Source organism: Babylonia areolata, chromosome 10 (genome assembly GCF_041734735.1).
Source record: "Babylonia areolata isolate BAREFJ2019XMU chromosome 10, ASM4173473v1, whole genome shotgun sequence".
NCBI classification, from domain to species: Eukaryota; Metazoa; Mollusca; class Gastropoda; order Neogastropoda; family Buccinidae; genus Babylonia; species Babylonia areolata.
The window spans coordinates 41,647,027-41,667,032 of record NC_134885.1 but is presented as its reverse complement, the minus strand read 5'-3'; the positions used below and the strand labels follow the sequence as shown (position 1 = coordinate 41,667,032).

General features: G+C 47.3%; 2 protein-coding genes across 2 annotated transcripts in view; both read left to right on the top strand.

Annotated features, from left to right (window-relative positions):
* The window catches only part of LOC143286367 (cilia- and flagella-associated protein 44-like), a 39,045-nt gene extending 36,533 nt beyond the window's left edge, over positions 1–2,512 (top strand). The window contains exons 15-17 of the mRNA XM_076593908.1: positions 214–391; positions 1,889–1,905; positions 2,449–2,512. Coding sequence (XP_076450023.1) covers positions 214–391; positions 1,889–1,905; positions 2,449–2,512 — 259 coding nt within the window. The remainder of the gene's footprint in view (positions 1–213; positions 392–1,888; positions 1,906–2,448) is intronic.
* A 1,554-nt stretch (positions 2,513–4,066) lies between these two features.
* Positions 4,067–20,006, top strand: part of LOC143286366 (cilia- and flagella-associated protein 44-like) — a 21,087-nt gene continuing 5,147 nt past the window's right edge. The window contains exons 1-5 of the mRNA XM_076593907.1: positions 4,067–4,555; positions 9,513–9,767; positions 10,725–10,835; positions 15,318–15,470; positions 16,407–16,568. Coding sequence (XP_076450022.1) covers positions 4,067–4,555; positions 9,513–9,767; positions 10,725–10,835; positions 15,318–15,470; positions 16,407–16,568 — 1,170 coding nt within the window. The remainder of the gene's footprint in view (positions 4,556–9,512; positions 9,768–10,724; positions 10,836–15,317; positions 15,471–16,406; positions 16,569–20,006) is intronic.

Below are 20,006 nucleotides of genomic sequence, written 5' to 3'. Positions count from 1 at the left end.
TTGTAAACGCCTAGGGTTCATTTTCAAGATTAGACATAAATGCTCATAATAATGATGATAACAGTAGTGATGATAATAATGATGATGATGATGATTATGATGATATTAATAATAATGATAACCTTTTAACTTTTTCTTTTATTTACGCAAACCGCTTCATCCCCTCACCACCCACCCTATGCGTGGCGTGCTGTGTGGACGGACCACTTGCAGCTTCAACAACAAGCTGCTCGCACTCCGCGAGGAGAAGGTGCAGACCCTGGCCGAAATCCAGAAGTGCAGCACCGGTCTGCAGGAGATCCAGGACCGTCTGGCCGCTGTCCACTACCTGGTCATCCCCATCCCACCCACCATGGGCATTGATGAACAGGTCGGCACTCTGACACAGCACGTAAATGGTAATGATGGTGGTGGTGGTGGTGATGATGATGTCATGATGATGATGATGATGACCCCTTAGTCAGCCCCATCATGCCACTCGGCTCCATGGAATCCGATGAACATGTCAGAACTCTGACACGTCATGTAAAATGGTAATGACGATGTGGCAATGATGATGATGAAGAAGTTAAAAGGGTTAAAGATTGTTTAAAATCAAAGGTACCTTAAGATGAAGATAAAAACGACGTTTCGAGTCATAAAGTCTTTGTCAAGTGAAGAGGTGAAGAAGTGTTGGCAGGTCTCAGCAGCCTGTATTGAAGAGGTGAAGAAGTGTTGGCAGGTCTCAGCAGCCTGTATTGAAGAGGTAAAGAAGTGTTGGCAGGTCTCAGCAGCCTGTATTGAAGAGGTGAAGAAGTGTTGGCAGGTCTCAGCAGCCTGTATTGAAGAGGTAAAGAAGTGTTGGCAGGTCTGAGCAGCCTGTATTGAAGAGGTAAAGAAGTGTTGGCAGGTCTCAGCAGCCTGTACTGAAGAGGTGAAGAAGTGTTGGCAGGTCTCAGCAGCCTGTATTGAAGAGGTGAAGAAGTGTTGGCAGGTCTCAGCAGCCTGTATTGAAGAGGTGAAGAAGTGTTGGCAGGTCTCAGCAGCCTGTATTGAAGAGGTGAAGAAGTGTTGGCAGGTCTCAGCAGCCTGTATTGAAGAGGTGAAGAAGTGTTGGCAGGTCTCAGCAGCCTGTACTGAAGAGGTGAAGAAGTGTTGGCAGGCTCAGCAGCCTGTATTGAAGAGGTGAAGAAGTGTTGGCAGGTCTCAGCAGCCTGTATTGAAGAGGTGAAGAAGTGTTGGCAGGTCTGAGCAGCCTGTACTGAAGAGGTGAAGAAGTGTTGGCAGGTCTCAGCAGCCTGTATTGAAGAGGTGAAGAAGTGTTGGCAGGTCTCAGCAGCCTGTATTGAAGAGGTAAAGAAGTGTTGGCAGGTCTCAGCAGCCTGTATTGAAGAGGTAAAGAAGTGTTGGCAGGTCTCAGCAGCCTGTATTGAAGAGGTAAAGAAGTGTTGGCAGGTCTCAGCAGCCTGTATTGAAGAGGTGAGTGCATCTCAATGGCTGGAAACTGCTGCTCTGCTCAGTTTTGTTGGAGGAGAGGGGGGTGGGAGGAAGATGAGGGTGTGGTGCAAGGAGAGGAGGGTGGCTGGGAAGGAAGAGAGAGTTGGGGGTGTCTGTGGAGAGGGGGTGGGGGGGGGGAGAAGAGGAGGGGAATAGGAGGGAAAGGAAGGGGAGTGGGAGGGAAAAGGGGTATAACTGGTGTCACTCTCTGACATTGATTCCATAAGGTTGCACTGTGCCAAGGCAGGAGATGATCTGGCTTTCCAGAACTTTCCTGTGTAGGCAGCCTCCACGGCTGTTGCACCAAAGTGCTGCCACTGATATGTGCGAAAAGTTGTGTTGTCTGGAGCTGGAGTGGTTTCCTACTGGGGTGTCATTTTTAGCAAGTATGTTGTCCCTGTGTTCTTTGAAGCTGTCGTTGAGGGTTCTGTAAGTCTCACCTACATATATTTTATGGCAGAGGCTGCAGAATAGGGCATAAACAACATTTGGGGTTTGGCAATTAAAATGAGATCTGATGTGGAATTTCTGACCTGAAGGGCCCTGAACTGCTGTGGTTGGGTTGATGAACGTACAAGTTTTGCATTTGGGCTTATTGCATTTGGAGTTGCCTGGTGGGGTTGAAGGGTATGTAGGATGGGAGGCAGATTATACTAAGTGGTCTCCAAGGTTCTTGTCTCTTTTATATGCAGCTATTGGGGGTTGTCTGGAGATCTTTTTTAGTGCTGGGATATCTTGATCATAAGGTACCATTGATTTTAAACCATCTTTTATCCTTTTAACTTCGTTTTAAAAGGTCGAGCAGTCACCATTTTTTTCATCTATGATGATGATGGCCTGTTAGTCCTCCCCATTGTGCCCTCCATGGACTCTGATGAACAGGTCAGCACTCTGACACAGCACGTAAAATGGCGATATTGGTGGTGGTGATGGTGATAATGTTGATGGTGATGATGATGACCTCTTAGTCAGCCCCAGCCCCAGCCCCAGCCCCATCATGCCCTCCATGGACTCCATGAACATGTTAGTCCTCTGACACGTCATGTAGATGGTAATGATTATGGTGGTGGTGACAATGAAGACGGTGGTGATGAAGTTAATTATGACCCGTCAGTCCTCTCCATTATGCCTGCCCTCCAGGGACTCTGATGAACACGTCGGCACTTGGACACTGCACGTTAGTGATGATGATGATAATGGTAATGATGATGAATATGATCATGTTAGTGTTGATGATGATAATGGTAATGATGATGAGTATGATCATGTTAGTGTTGATGATGACATGTTAGTCATCCCCTCTAGTGAACACTGATGAACACGTCGGCACTTGGACACAGCACATAAATGGCGATGATGATGATGATGGTGATTATGATAATGATGATTACTAAGAACTAAACCATCAACGACAACAACACCAAAAGGAAATAGAGACAAGTACAACAACAACAACAACAAACAACAAATGCCACGGGGGATCGAACTCAGGAAACTTGGGCGAGAATCATGGGCTTTAACCATTTAACCCCAACTTCTAACCGCTCTTTCGAGTGTTTTTTGCTGTGATTTCTCCCCCGCACAAAATTCAGCTCTATAAGCGCAAAATTACAACAACAAAAAAGCCCTTTGCAATACCTTTCATGTTTGTTTAAGTTAAACTTCAAGTCAGTTTTGCATGTGATGATGATGATGATGATGATAACAATCATGGTAATAGTGACAACAATAATAATAGTGCAAGAAGAAGAACAACAACAACAATGCATATCTACATTACGATTGTACAGTTGTGTATCCAGCAATGGTCAGTCCTTGGATACTGAACAACAGGTCACTGGACTGTCAACCCATTCAACCTGTCTGCTGTGCTGTGGTCATTGTTTGTAACCATCCCTAGTGGTACTGACTTTATTGAATGTCCATTTTTTGTTGTTGTTGTTGTTGGCTGGTGGTGGTGGTGGTGGTGATGTTGTTTATCCTCTTTCTCCTTTCTCATGTGTCTTGAATGTGTATTGTGCTGAATGGATTGAAGTAAAAAAATAAAAGAAAAGAAAAAAAGAAAATGAAAAGAAAAGAACATTCTCTGCAAAGGGGAAGGAAAACAATGACCCGATAAAACTCGTTGCCATTATGGGTTGCACTGACTTAATTAGATGTGATTTTCGTTTTTATTGTTAATGATTTTTTTTCTCTCTCACTGTGTCATGAATGTGTAGTGTATTGTGTTGAATGGATTGAAAAAAAAAAGAAGAAAAGAACTTGCCCTGTGAAGGGAAAAGAATAAATGACATGATAAAACTCTTTGCCATTGTAGGTGATACGGACTAAATTCGATATCAATTTTGTTGTTGGTGGTGGGGTTTTTTGTTTGTTTGTTTGTTTGTTTTGTTTTTTGTTTTGTTTTGTTTTTGTCATGTCCTGAATGCTTTATTGTGCTGAATCGATTTAAAAAGAAGAACCTTCTTTGCACAAAAGGGGGAAAAAATGACTTCATTATGAAATATTCTTTCCCCTAACCCTCCACCACCACCCATCCACCACCACCTCCACCTGCCTCCTACAACGACACCTTTCCCTTCACGTGGAAATGGAACTACCACCATCACCTCACCAGCCTGGGGGCCAGTTCCAGCTGACCCCGGACATGGAGCATCAGCTGAAATTGGAGGCCCAGGACAAGCGACGCCAGCACCAGCAGCAGGAGATACTGAGCCGCCAGCAAGAGACCCACATCAGCCCCTTCAACAAGACCCACCGCAAGAGCTCCGTGGCGATCGCCATGGAGAGGCGACTCTCCAACAAGTCTCAGGAGGTCATCTCGCACGAGCAGTCCACCATGCCCCACTCGGCAGCCGCTATGCCCAAGTCAGGCTGGTGGACCACGCGGGGCGAGGCTGGTGGCGCGGACGAGATGCAGCTGTCGTCCGGCATGGGGGACAGTGACGACACCACCCTGTTCCACTCCTCGCTGAGGGAGGAGCTGAAGGCTGTGGAGCAGATCAAGCTCAAGTACATGCAGTCGGTACTTATGAAGGAGATCGAGGTTGGTGGGATGCGAGTGGTGTGGCGCGGTGTGGTATGGTGTGGTGTGGTGCGGTGCGATGTGGTGTTGGGTGGTGTGGTGCAGTGCGGTGGTGTGTGGTGTGGTATAGTGTGGTGTGGTGCTGTGTGGTGTGGTGTTGTTTTGTGTTGTGCGGTGCGATGTGGTGTGGTGTGGTGCGGTGCGATGTGGTGTTGTGTGGTATGGTGAGGTGTGGTGTGGTGCGGTGCGGTGTGGTGTTGTGTGGTGCGGTGTGGTGTGGTGTGGTGTGGTGTGGTGTGGTGTGGTATGGTGAGGTGTGGCGTGGTGCGGTGTGGTATGGTGAGGTGCGGTATGGTGAGGTGTGGTATGGTGAGGTGTGGTGTGGTGCGGTGCGATGTGGTTTTGTTTGGTATGGTGAGGTGTGGTGTGGTGCGGTGTGGTATGGTGAGGTGCGGTGTGGTGTGGTGAGGTGCGGTATGGTGAGGTGCGGTGTGGTATGATGAGGTGTGGTATGGTGAGGTGCGGTTGTGGTATGGTGAGGTGCGGTGTGGTATGGTGAGGTGTGGTATGGTGAGGTGCGGTGTGGTATGGTGAGGTGTGGTGTGGTATGATGAGGTGTGGTATGGTGAGGTGCGGTGTGGTATGATGAGGTGTGGTGTGGTATGATGAGGTGTGGTGTGGTATGATGAGGTGTGGTATGGTGAGGTGCAGTGTGGTATGGTGAGGTGTGGTGTGGTGCGGTGCGATGTGGTGTTGTGTGGTATGGTGAGGTGTGGTATGGTGAGGTGTGGTATGGTGAGGTGCGGTATGGTATGATGAGGTGTGGTATGGTGAGGTGCAGTGTGGTATGATGAGGTGTGGTGTGGTGCGGTGTGGTATGGTGAGGTGTGGCGTGGTGCGGTGTGGTATGGTGAGGTGTGGTGTGGTGCGGTGTGGTATGGTGAGGTGTGGTGTGGTGCGGTGTGGTATGGTGAGGTATGGTGTGGTACGGTGTGGTATGGTGAGGTGTGGTGTGGTGTTGTGTGGTGTGGTATGGTGTGGTGCGGTGTGGTATGGTGAGGTATGGTGAGGTGCGGTGTGGTATGGTGAGGTGTGGTGCGGTGAGGTGTGGTGTGGTGTTGTGTGGTGAGGTGTGGTGTGGTGAGGTGCGATGTGGTGAGGTGTGGTGTGGTATGGTGAGTTGTGGTGTGGTGCGGTACGATGTGGTGTTGTGTTGTGTGGTATGGTATGGTGAGGTGTGGTGTGGTGCGGTGCGGTGCGATGTGGTGTTGTGTTGTGTGGTGTGGTATGGTGAGGTGTGGTGCGGTGCGATGTGGTGTTGTGTGGTGTGGTATGGTGAGGTGTGGTGTGGTGAGGTGTGGTGTGGTGAGGTGTGGTGTGGTGCGGTGCGATGTGGTGTTGTGTGGTGTGGTACAGTGAGGTGTGGTGTGGTGCGGTGCGATGTGGTGTTGTGTGGTGTGGTATGGTGAGGTGTGGTGCGGTGCGATGTGGTGTTGTGTGGTGTGGTACAGTGAGGTGTGGTGTGGTGCGGTGCGATGTGGTGTTGTGTGGTGTGGTATGGTGAGGTGTGGTGCGGTGCGATGTGGTGTTGTGTGGTGTGGTACAGTGAGGTGTGGTGTGGTGCGGTGCGATGTGGTGTTGTGTGGTGTGGTATGGTGAGGTGTGGTGTGGTGAGGTGTGGTGTGGTGCGGTGCGATGTGGTGTTGTGTGGTGTGGTATGGTGAGGTGTGGTGTGGTGAGGTGTGGTGTGGTGCGGTGAGGTGTGGTGCGGTGCGATGTGGTGTTGTGTGGTGTGGTGCGGTGCGATGTGGTGTTGTGTGGTGTGGTACGGTGAGGTGTGGTGTTGTGTGGTGTGGTGCGGTGCGGTGTGGTGTTGTGTGGTGTGGTGAGGTGTGGTGTGGTGCGGTGCGGTGTGGTGTTGTGTGGTATGGTGTGGTGCGGTGCGGTGTGGTGTTGTGTGGTGTGGTATGGTGTGGTGCGGTGCGGTGTGGTGTTGTGTGGTATGGTGTGGTGAGGTGTGGTGTGGTGCGGTGCGGTGTGGTGTTGTGTGGTGTGGTATGGTGTGGTGCGGTGCGGTGTGGTGTGGTATGGTGTGGTGCGGTGCGGTGTGGTGTTGTGTGGTATGGTGTGGTGAGGTGTGGTGTGGTGCGGTGCGGTGTGGTGTTGTGTGGTATGGTGTGGTGCGGTGCGGTGTGGTGTTGTGTGGTGTGGTATGGTGTGGTGCGGTGCGGTGTGGTGTTGTGTGGTGTGGTATGGTGTGGTGCGGTGCGGTGTGGTGTTGTGTGGTATGGTGTGGTGAGGTGTGGTGTGGTGCGGTGCGGTGTGGTGTTGTGTGGTGTGGTATGGTGTGGTGCGGTGCGGTGTGGTGTTGTGTGGTATGGTGTGGTGAGATGTGGTGTGGTGCGGTGCGGTGTGGTGTTGTGTGGTGTGGTATGGTGAGGTGTGGTGTGGTATGGTGTGGTGAGGTGTGGTGTGGTGCGGTGCGGTGTGGTGTTGTGTGGTGTGGTATGGTGAGGTGTGGTGTATGGTGTGGTGAGGTGTGGTGTGGTGCGGTGCGATGTGGTGTTGTGTGGTGTGGTGTGGTGTGGTGTGGTGCGGTGCGATGTGGTGTTGTGTGGTGTGGTGCGGTGCGGTGCGATGTGGTGTTGTGTGGTGTGGTGCGGTGTTGTGTGGTGTGGTGTTGTGTGGCGCGGTTCGATGTGGTATGGTGAGGTGTGGTGTGGTGTGGTGTGGTGTGGTGTGGTGTGGTGTGGTGTGGTGTGGTGTGGTGTGGTATGGTGAGGTGTGGTGTGGTGTAGTGTGGTATGGTGTGGTGTGGTATGGTGCGATGCTGTTTTTGCGGCGTGTGTTGTGTTGAAAGTGTTGGGGGCGTAGGGTGGGGAGGGGGAGGTTTGAGGGTTATCAGTGTGTGTGTGTGTGCGCGCGCGCATGTGTTTGTATGTGTGTGTGTTAAACACAACAAGCAAAAGGACTGGTTCTTCTAGTGAAATGAACACACACACACACACACACACACACACACACACACACACACACGCAACCTTCTCCTCTTGCCTCACTTTTTGTTTTCCTTTCGAATCACGTTTCTTTTCGGGCGGGATCTGGAGTGCTAGATGTTGTATGAATGATGTATGTGATTCAGAGATGTTGTATGAATGATGTATGTGATTCAGAGATGTTGTATGAATGATGTATGTGATTCAGAGATGTTGTATGAATGATGTATGTGATTCAGAGATTTTGGGTTTCCAGGGGATGTGTTGTGTGTCAGTGTGTGTAATCGTGCATGCGTTATTCTAACGTCAGAAACATTTGCAGAGCATGGGAACAGTATGAAAGCTAAATAACGAACAAATTATCTAAACGAAAAAGCCCCTGAAGCAGATGTCCAAACAAACTATGAAGTAAACTTTCGAAATTGGAGTAACGGTATTAGCAGATCATCAACAGCATTTTCAAACGATATTTCAGAAATATAATGGAAATGTATCTTCCTTTATATTTTCAATCCTTTTTTAAAAGGCTTTGAAGTCTTCGCAAACCAACAAGTAAAACACTTGACTTAACATAAAAAAACATTTTCATCTACAACAAAGGCACTTTCTCCAAAAACCTACTCCTGTACCAAATTAACCCATATATCCCTCCACCCACACCCCTTCTCACCCACACCCCAGCTAAGCAAGTAAGTTCCCCCACCCAAAAAAATAATAACAAAAATAATAATAATGAATCCAAACCATTGTCTTCTTCAGAAAAATACTTTCTCCGGCTTAAACAGCCTCCTGGGCCTGGTTGCACGAGGCAGTCTTTGCGGCGCTTGAGTTTGCTTTAAGTCAAGAATGTTCCTAAGTACATGGAATTTACCGTGGAGCTGGGACTACTACTCTTATCGATAAGCAAACTTAGCGCCGCAAAGTTCAGCTCATGCAATCCAACCCGGCTGGACTTTAACTAACACCTACCTACTCACATTCCTTCAGTTCCCAACCCCTTTATCCCATACCATACCACAACCACCCTCTTCCCCACCCCCTTCATCCCATACCATACCACAACCACCCTCTTCCCCACCCCCTTCATCCCATACCATACCACAACCACCCTCTTCCCCACCCCCTTCATCCCATACCATACCACAACCACCCTCTTCCCCACCCCCTTCATCCCATACCATACCACAACCACCCTCTTCCCCACCCCCTTCGTCCTATGCCATACCATAACCACCCTCTTCCCCACCCCCTTCATCCCATACCATACCACAACCACCTTCCCCACCCCCTTCATCCCATACCATACCACAACCACCCTCTTCCCCACCCCCTTCATCCCATACCATACCACAACCACCCTCTTCCCCACCCCCTTCATCCCATACCATAACCACCCTCTTCCCCACCCCCTTCATCCCATACCACAACCACCCTCTTCCCCACCCCCTTCATCCCATACCACAACCACCCTCTTCCCCACCCCTTTCATCCCATGCCACAACCACCCTCTTCCCCACCCCCTTCATCCCATGCCACAACCACCCTCTTCCCCACCCCCTTCATCCCATACCACAACCACCCTCTTCCCCACCCCCTTCATCCCATACCACAACCACCCTCTTCCCCACCCCCTTCATCCCATGCCACAACCACCCTCTTCCCCACCCCCTTCATCCCATACCACAACCACCCTCTTCCCCACCCCCTTCATCCCATACCACAACCACCCTCTTCCCCACCCCCTTTATCCCATACCACAACCAACCTCTTCCCCACCCCCTTCATCCCATACCATACCACAGCCACCCTCTTCCCCACCCCCTTCATCCCATACCATACCACAACCACCCTCTTCCCCACCCCCTTCATCCCATACCATACCATAACCACCCTCTTCCCTACCCCCTTCAAACAGGAGAAAACCCACACTTTCGACATCCACTCCCAACAATAAGTGCACTTAGCGCTGCTAAGTTCGTTCATGCAGCCCACCCTAGCTGGATTTGAACTGACAGGAGAAGACCCGCATTTTCGACATCCACCACCGCATGCTGCGCCACGAGAAGTTCGAGGTGGACGTGCTGGTGAAAGCGGGTCAGATACGTGTCACCACGCTGCAGGAGGAGCAGCTGCTGCTGGTGGATTGCGAACACGTGGAGGAGGAGATCCAGAGTCGGATAGACAACTGCCTGGACCAGAGGAGCGAGATGGACAGGGTCCTGAAGCAGACCCAGGCCCAGGTGTCCAAGCTGACCAAAGAGATTGAGGAGGTAAGCATGTAGTTATGGTGTGGTGCTGGTGCTTGTGGTGGTGGTGATGGTGGTGTGTGTGTGTGTGGTTGAGAGAGAGAGAAAGACAGAGTGTGCGTGTGTGTGTGTGTGTGTGTGTGTGTGTGTGTGTGTGTGTGTGTGTGTGTGTGTGTGTGTGTGTGTGTGCTGGGCCTTTGACGAGTAGGGCTTGTAGGGGTGGGGAGGGGTTGAGGGGGTGTTGTGTTGTATTGCATAGTGTTGGGGCAGATGCAAGTGTGGAGCGGGCTTTTGACGATGTGGGGATGGAAAGGTTGGTATTTTGTTGTATTATTGAGGAGGTAAAGTGGACCTGGCCTTTGATGAGTTGAGGGGCGTGGGGGTGTTCCGTTGTATTGCATTGTGTTCAGGAGGTAGATAGCATGGACTGAGCTTTTGACGAGGGGAATGGAAAGCTTTGTATTCCGTTCTATCATTGAGGAGGTAAAGTGGCTTGGAGCCTTTTACGGGGGGCTGGGGGCGGGGGGAGGGTTGAAAGTTATACAATAACGTGTGTAATCCATCTTCTGCGTGCGTTTACACATGAAGGGGTTTCAGGCACTAGCAGGTCTGCACGAATGTTGACCTGGGAAATCAGAAAAAAACCTGCACCCTTAACCCACCAGGTGCCACGGGGGATCGAACTCAGGAAACTTGGGCGAGAATCATGGGCTTTAACCATTTAACCACTACTTAAAGATGGCAAAAGAATGAGCGTATGATGGGGTTGTGGCGGACACATGCATATCCATTGATAGAATTAAATAAATAATGAATAAACGAATGATACTAACAAATACGAACTCTACACCTGTTTTCTTTGCCAACCCTGATACATGCGTCCCCAAGAAACTTGGAGCGCTGAAGGCTGAAGGTATCCATCACTGTGTGTGTGTGTGTGTGTGTGTGTGTGTGTGTGTGTGTGTGTGTGTGTGTGTGCAGAGCGCCAAGAAGGAAAAGACGCTGTTCACTCAGTTGGACACCATCATAGGGGAGAACAACCAGTTCAGGGACTACCTGATCAAGGTCTTCAAGAAGAAGGTGAAACGCAAGGTGAGAGCATCCCAACATCCGCACGACCACACCACCAGCGCACGGAAAGCACCACGTGTTTTCTGAAAAACAAACGAAAAAAATACTCTCAGAATTTCAATCCATTGTTTCTCCTATACGTAGTCCTTTTTCCATTGATAGTTTGTCGATTGATAGGAAACTTTTTTTTGTTTGTTTATATTATAAGTGAAATATTACTCAATGTGTATATTGAATGATTGGATGAATGGGCCTATGTCTAGTTTTTGACATCGCTGTTTTTATTTGCATGGTATCTGTAAAAGATGAATGTATGTAATGTTTCTGTGCCCCAAGGGGACACACTAAATAAACTTCTTGCCTTGCCTTGACCCTTGTGACCCAGCAGCAGTGCTGGGTTTCCTCTGGTGCCAGGCCAAACTGCGGCCTCACATTAATTGTTCCGTGTGACAGAAACAACACGGGAGTGGTTGTGTGTGTGTCTGGGTGGGGGGGGGGGGGGGAGGTGGTGTGCTCGAGAACAACGTCAGAGATGGGGGAATGGAATAAAATGTGTGTGGCTATGTCACCAATTCGCACTTCCTTCATTTCTTTTCTTTGTTCTTTCTGCAAAACATGATTGGTATTGCTCCTGTGGCGTTTCCATTCACAAAATGGCTATCTGACGCAGCATTTTGGAAATGCGATCATATTCAGAAAATGATTTTCTGCAAAAAAGATATCAAAATATGGAACATAAAAAAATCTATCATGACGGATTAATAATCTTTAATCTAATGTATAATCTGTAATTATAATCTATAATATAATCGGAATTGTTTCGATAATGAGATGTATAGTGTTATATACTGTACCATGTCTAACTGCTACAAACTTTGGCCTATCAGTTTGCTCTGTTGGCCATATTTTGCGGCCAACGCAGTGGTAAAACGTCCCCGCCTAGTCCATCGACTGCACAGCCCATTTTCCTGCATTTGGTTCTGAATAGTCTTTCCTGGCCTTTGGCCAGTAGTAGGCTTAGGTATGTCTCGCCTCAACTTTCTCCAGACTTTTAAGCATTATTGTTTTTTTCCGTTCTTACTTTTCTGCGACATTTCTTATATTACATTGTTTGAGTCTGTACTGACGTTCGATTCGATTTCAATACTCGTTCATCTTCAGATCGTTTGTTTCTTCTTCACGCTCCGTCCCGATAACCTCACTTTCGTGGCTCGAAGCATGAGTATTGTACTTGTACGGGTCGTATATCCTGATACTCCACCTTGCAATGGCTGAACACAAGAGACTGAGCTTTTCTCCTGTTTGTTTAAGACCGGGGCGATGCGCGTTTCTTGAGAGTGATCGAAGGGAGAAGGACGTGCTTGACCCGAAAAATCAGTCAGGAAAGGAGAACAAGGGGAATAAGGTCGCCTGTCTCCCCACGCCCTCCCCCCCCCACCCCCCATCTCTCTCTCTCTCTCTCTCTCTCTCTCTCTCTCTCTCGAGCCGCCACAGTCATCAACGTTGTAATGCCAGTTATTAATGCATATAAATACTTAGGAATTTACTTTTCCACAAAGTTGAGCTTTGGGGCAGCCTGTAGCGATCTTAACAGTAGGGGAAAAAACGCTTTATTGTATATTTTACAGAAATTATCGAAACTGAAATGTAATTCTTTAAACATATATTTAAAGCTGTTTGACTCACAGATTCAACCAATAGTCCAATATGGTGCCGAATTATGGGGACTCGATAAAGCTGCATTTCAGTGTGAAAAGATACATTTATTTGCACTTAAGAAGTTCTTAGGCGTAGAAGAGCGAACTCCCAATGATTTGATATACGGGGAAACAAACAGATATCCTATCTATATAAATTCAGTTATAAAATGCATTAAGTATTGGTTAAAGTTACTGAGAATGCATGAATCTAGACTGCCTCACAAAGCCTATAAAATGTTATTTGATCTTGATGCGCGTGGCAAAAGAAACTGGGCTACAAGTATACGCTGTAAACTGTTTATGTTTGGATTTGGGTATGTATGGCTTAATCAAGGTGTAGAGGGGATTGATGAGTTTCTTCGGACTTTTAAAGAAAGACTTATTGTTTGTAGATGGCAAGAATGGGATTTCCATGTTAACAACAGTGAAAGATTTAATGCCTATAAAACCTTTTGTACTATACCCGATGTCAAAACCTATTTATTGATGAATATAGATAAACATTTAAAGTATATAATGACTAGATTTAGACTTGGTATTTCGGAAATTGCAGAACATAGTCACCGTTATAAAGTACATGATGAGTCTGATTTATTATGTCCACTGTGTAAGAAGGGGAAGGAAAATGAAGTGCACTTTGTTCTATCCTGTCCTGTTATGTATGACTTAAGAATGCAATACATACCGTTGAAATTTTTTAAGTTCCCTAGTCAGTTTAGATTATCGCTACTTATGGCATCTACACACGAACAAACTATCAGAAATTTCTCAATTTATCTGTACAAAGCGTTTAAGCTTCGATCCACTCTTACGTCGTAAAATTCATTTATTAAGCTTGTGCCACTTCTGATGACACGATTACTTTATTGAGTTCAGTTAAATAGGCGTGTTGTTATTTATCTGCTGTGTACTACTTAGTTAAGTGTATACTGCATGACAACGTATGATATTTGTCTTGCTTATTTATTTTATTTTTTCTTCTCACATATGTTTTTGTTTGACACCCTTTCATGAGGGGCAATGGCCTATATGAATAAACCATTCATTCATTCATTCTCTCTCTCTCTCTCTCTCTCTCTCTCTCTCTCTCTCTCTCTCTCTCTCTCTCTCCACCGCACAAGACTTTGTCTTTCCAGCCGGAAGGCAGTTCAGGGGACAGTCATGCTCCATATAGGTTCTGCTTCAGAAGTGTGGCGGGACGTTTCCTCTCAGGGGGGGTATTTGGTAGCTGCCCTTTACACTCCTGCAACAAGGCACTGAGGCTGCTGTGACACGGCTGTCTTCGCCCCCACCCCACCCCCCAACACCCCCCACTCCCCCTTCCCGCGCTCCCCACCCCACTTCCTTGCCGAACACGCCCTCCCTCCCCCCACTTTCCTCCATGGCCCAGGGTGGGCAACGGTCATCAGCAAACCACCCTGGACTCTCGCAGTATCCTCACGGGACGGTAGAGGAACGGGTCATGTGGCCCCGCTTTTTTTTTTTTTTTTTTTTTTTGCTGGCCCACTCTGCATGGAAACGGTGCATAACTCACACGCCGCTCATTCCGGAGTTCCCTGGGGAACAGACTGAGCTATTGAGATAGTACGAACTGATTCCCCCTTGTCAAACCATTTTACCAGTCTAATATTAGAGCCCCCGCACCACCGGCTGCAAACTTCAGCCAGTGTCACAGAAGTCACAGAACAACGCACTTTAATGATCAAGTCAAGACAGATGCGTGCGTGTAGGTGCCTGCCCCCTTTTTTCTTACTTTTTTTTTTTTTTTAATTGAAGCTTATTGTGTAAACAAAGTGAATCTATGTGATAACATTGTTTCTGCTGTCCGCATACACGCGCGCTTACGTGTGTGTGTGCTTGTGTGTCAGTTGTAAATTTTAAAGTTTTTGTTGCTGTTGTTTTGTTTTTGATTACTTTGCTTGTCAGTACCAAATCTGGTTTAATTTCGAGTTTCTGGATTAAAAAGGATTAATGTGGGGGGTTTTTTTTTTTTTTTTTTTTTTGGGGGGGGGGGGGGGGGGTATCCAGTTATGGAGAGAAACAATCTGGACAGACCACATTGACCACACCGCCCATGTGTTTATTGCATGCTATCACAATGAAGTCGGTTTTACGTGCCGTTATCATAAAGACAGTTGATTGAATGTCAATATCATAAAGAGGGTACTGAATTAATTACAGTTGTAATCTGTTGTTGTTGTATACTGCGATTATTGATTGTACGCAAGGGCTGCCTTAGGTTGACATCCAAGCATTTCATGTCGTTTATTTATGTGTGCATGTTGAATGACTGTGATTTTCGTGTATTGTTTATGTGTTTTTAAACCACAAATGAATTGTCCTTGTTGATGAGATAATACAGTATTCTGTATACTGTACAGTGAATTCCAAAGCAGTCGAGGTTGGGTTTGTTTGTTTGTTTGTTGTTTTGTTTGTTGTTGGTGTTTTTGTTTGTTTGTTTTTGGTGGGGATTTTTTTGGGAGGAGGGGTGGGGGAGGTCTCTTTTTTTTGGGCGGTGGGGTTGTTCTTGTAATTTTGTAATGGAGAACTGAGCAGTGAAGTCGTAGAAAATACACGAATAGATTAGAAACCCGGAAGAGATTAACGTAAAAATTGTCTGGGTGTCAATGAAATGCAGATCCGACATGGCCAGGACTGTTTAGCCGTGATAATCATTCCGGCGTAACGTATCAATTTTACTGTAAAGAAGATTCGTCTGTTTTTTGACGGTGAGCAAAAACTATGATTAGAATCAAACGTATGCTCTTATCTAACTGCAGCAACTGATTTGGTATATTGAAAGGTCGCCAAGTCATCTGATGACGAGTCTGATTCATCGGAATCAGACTCAGACAGCTCAGATGATGATGACGATTCGGAGGACGATGACGAGAACGCCGTTTACCTTGACCCCAACATCTGCCCCGACAACTGCAGCGAAGAGATCTACAACCAGGTTGGTGCAGAGTTTAGTGTCGTTTTCTTCTTTCTTGGAGACCTCGTTCTCTTTTCTCCTTGGTCTTCTTCTCCTTCTCCCTCTCCTCCTCGTCCTCCTTCTCCCCTTTCCCTCAAGACAGACCAGAAGACCAATCCATATGAAGACAAAATTAATACACAAATAAACAATATAGAATCAAACACATTTGCTCTCTCTGTTTGTGTCATACCCACACACCAACATGCACTCGTACTTGATTAAAGCTTCATCCAAGTGGTTCACAAGTTTGGCTAGTTCTTTCCCACTGTCTGCCAGCCCATCAGTATCTTCAGCCAATGGGAGATTTGTTGTGAAACGTCCTCTGATGTTGATAGTGCCGTAGTGTCCTTCCAGAGTGAACCACTTTGATGAAACATTAATCAGGTCCGGAATGGAGATCAGCCCAGTGTTGGAATGCATAATGTTGAAGAGTGTAGGAGATAGAAATCAGCCTTGGTGGACCCCAACTGACTTGTGTATACAGTCGCCAATAGTTCCATGACTGAGGACTGTACTGTTGGCTTTTGCGTACAGCTGTGTGAAGGTGTTGATCAGCTTTTGACCCACGTTGTAATTCTTCACAGTTGCCCTCAGTCAAATGCCTTCTAAAGTCGATGAGGACAAGGTAGATGTGTTGTTGGTGTTGGTTATATATTTCTTGCAGAGAACACGGAGGTTGAAAATCTGTTCTGTGGTGTTTTTTTCCCACAGCGGAACTCAGCTTGTTCTTCTGCAATGACTTGGTGATATTGCACACACCGAATTGGAAAAAAATATATGTATTGTCTCGTGTCCTATAAACATTAATGTTTCATAATAATGAAGTATCATATTCTATTATGTTCTGTTCTATTCTGATTTACTCTATTGCATTCTGTTCTGTTCTGTTCTGATATATTCTACTAACCCCTGCAGGTGATCTCTCTGAGGGGGGAACGACTAGACAATGACGACCAGGCTGCAGAGCTGAAGAAGAACCGGGAAGCACTTGTCAAAGATATTGACTCCACGACCAAGAAACGACAGGGGATGGATGGCACTTTGAGCAAGACCGAGAACGAACTGCACGCTTTCCAGGTGTGGTGGTGTTTGGGTGGTGCAGACATGGGGCTGTTTTATATTGTGTTGTATTGTATGAATTGCATTGTGCTGTATTGTATGAATGGCATTGTGTTGTATTGTATGGATTGATTGTGTTGTATGAATTGCATTGTGTTGTATCAGTCGATGGACGTCACCTTGGACAAGACGCGGAAGGAACTGTATGCTTTCCATGTGTGGTGGTGTTTGGATTGGGTAGGCTTGGGGTTGTATTGCATTGTATTGTATTGTGGTATTATGATTGTGTAGGTTTAGGGTTGTACTGTATTGTATTATATTGTCATATTTGGGTTGTGTAGGACTGGGATTGTATTGTTACATATTGCATCATATTGTATTGTATTTCATCAGTGCGATAGACGTCACTTTGAACAAGTCGCGGAAGGAACTGCACTCTCTCCAGGTGTGGTGGTATTTGGATTATGAAGGCTTGGGGTTGTATTATATTGTATTGTATTGTATTGTAATGTATCAGTCATATTGCATTGCATCGTATCACATTACATTGTATTATGCGACGGACGTCACCTTGGACAAGACCGGGAAGGAACTGCACGCATTCCAGCTGTGGTGGTATGAGGCTGTGGTGGTATGAGGCTGTGGTGGTGTGAGGCTGTGGTGGTATGAGGCTGTGGTGGTGTGAGGCTGTGGTGGTGTGAGGCTGTGGTGGTATGAGGCTGTGGTGGTGTGAGGCTGTGGTGGTGGTATGAAGCTGTGGTGGTATGAGGCTGTGGTGGTATGAGGCTGTGGTGGTATGAAGCTGTGGTGGTGTGAGGCTGTGGTGGTGTGAAGCTGTAGTGGTGTGAGGCTGTGGTGGTGGTATGAAGCTGTGGTGGTATGAAGCTCTGGTGGTGTGAGGCTGTGGTGGTATGAAGCTGTAGTGGTGTGAGGCTGTGGTGGTGGTATGAAGCTGTGGTGGTGTGAAGCTGTGAGGCTGTGGTGGTATGAGGCTGTGGTGGTGTGAAGCTGTGGTGGTATGAAGCTGTGGTGGTGTGAAGCTGTGGTGGTATGAAGCTGTGGTGGTATGAGGCTGTGGTGGTGGTATGAGGCTGTGGTGGTATGAAGCTGTGGTGGTATGAGGCTGTGGTGGTATGAAGCTGTGGTGGTGGTATGAGGCTGTGGTGGTATGAGGCTGTGGTGGTGGTATGAGGCTGTGGTGGTATGAAGCTGTGGTGGTGGTATGAGGCTGTGGTGGTATGAGGCTGTGGTGGTATGAAGCTGTGGTGGTGGTATGAGGCTGTGGTGGTGGTATGAGGCTGTGGTGGTATGAAGCTGTGGTGGTATGAGGCTGTGGTGGTATGAAGCTGTGGTGGTGGTATGAGGCTGTGGTGGTATGAGGCTGTGGTGGTGGTATGAGGCTGTGGTGGTATGAAGCTGTGGTGGTATGAGGGTGTGGTGGTATGAAGCTGTGGTGGTATGAAGCTGTGGTCGTGGTATGAGGCTGTGGTGGTGGTATGAGGCTGTGGTGGTATGACGCTGTGGTGGTATGAGGCTGTGGTGGTATGAGGCTGTGGTGGTGGTATGAGGCTGTGGTGGTATGACGCTGTGGTGGTGGTATGAGGCTGTGGTGGTGGTATGAGGCTGTGGTGGTGGTATGAGGCTGTGGTGGTGGTATGAGGCTGTGGTGGTATGAGGCTGTGGTGGTATGAGGCTGTGGTGGTGGTATGAGGCTGTGGTGGTATGACGCTGTGGTGGTGGTATGAGGCTGTGGTGGTATGAGGCTGTGGTGGTGGTATGAGGCTGTGGTGGTGGTATGAGGCTGTGGTGGTATGAGGCTGTGGTGGTGGTATGAGGCTGTGGTGGTATGAGGCTGTGGTGGTATGAGGCTGTGGTGGTGGTATGAGGCTGTGGTGGTGGTATGAGGCTGTGGTGGTATGAAGCTGTGGTGGTGGTATGAGGCTGTGGTGGTATGAAGCTGTGGTGGTGGTATGAGGCTGTGGTGGTGGTATGAGGCTGTGGTGGTATGACGCTGTGGTGGTGGTATGAGGCTGTGGTGGTATGAGGCTGTGGTGGTGGTATGAGGCTGTGGTGGTGGTATGAGGCTGTGGTGGTATGAGGCTGTGGTGGTGGTATGAGGCTGTGGTGGTATGAGGCTGTGGTGGTGGTATGAGGCTGTGGTGGTATGAGGCTGTGGTGGTGGTATGAGGCTGTGGTGGTATGACGCTGTGGTGGTGGTATGAGGCTGTGGTGGTGGTATGAGGCTGTGGTGGTATGAAGCTGTGGTGGTGGTATGAGGCTGTGGTGGTATGAAGCTGTGGTGGTGGTATGAGGCTGTGGTGGTATGAAGCTGTATTGTATTGCTTCGCATTGCATCGCATCACATCTAGTGTAGTGTAGTGTAGTGTAGTGTAGTGTACAGACGATTGACGTCACTCTGATGAAGACCGTGAAGGAAACGCACGCGTTCGAAAACGTAGTGGTGTTTGGAATGTGAAGGCTTGGTGTATTGTCCTATTGCATTGTTTTGGGTTGGGTTGGGTTGTATCAGGCGATGAACATCACTCTGAACAATGTGCGTAAGGAGTCAACAATGTGCTTTGTATGTATAGTTATTTGTTGGGTTTTGTTGAATTGGATTTGATTCGATTCGATCGTACCGTATCGTATCGTATCGTATCGTATTGGGCGATGGACGTCCCTCAAAACAATACCCAGAAGGAACTTTCTGAGTGTTAAATTGGGTTCGATTGTATTGTGTAGGATTTTATAGTGTTGTTTTGCATTGTCTATAGTATCAGGCCACGTATGCTACTGTGCAGTGCTCAGAGGGAAATGGGTAATTTTCCATACAAAGTATAATCTGGGATTTTCTTCTTCTTCTTCTTCTTCTTCTTCTTCTTCTTCTTCTTCTTCTTCCTTCGTTGGAAGCAAAAATTCCAAGTTCACTCCACCTCAGGAGTGGACATTTGCGTGCATGGTTGTTTTTACCCAGCCATGAAGGCAGCCATACTCCGCTTTTGTGTTTCCATAATCCAACGAACACTGATATGGATCACGTAGATTGGGTTAGGCTCCCTTGTTTTGTACCTTGTCCATTCAGGTCGTAAAGTATCGTGTCGTGTTGAATCGCATCATGTTGCCTTGTCTTATCTTTCCGTACGTTGTGTTGTGTTTTCTTGCGTTGTATCGTGTTCTGATGCATTGTATTAGTACTGTCCGCCATCCCACTGTATTGTATTGTTTTGTATTATACTGTTTTATCATAGTAGCGTATGATAGTTTTGTACTGTGCTGTTTATATAAGTATGTATATGTATACGTATATATATATATATATATATATATATATATATATATATATATATATATATATATATATATATATATATATTTGTGTGTGTGTGTGTTTATCTGTCTATGTGTTTGCCTCTGTGTGTGTGTATGTGTGTGTTTGTGTATGTGTGTGTGTGTGTG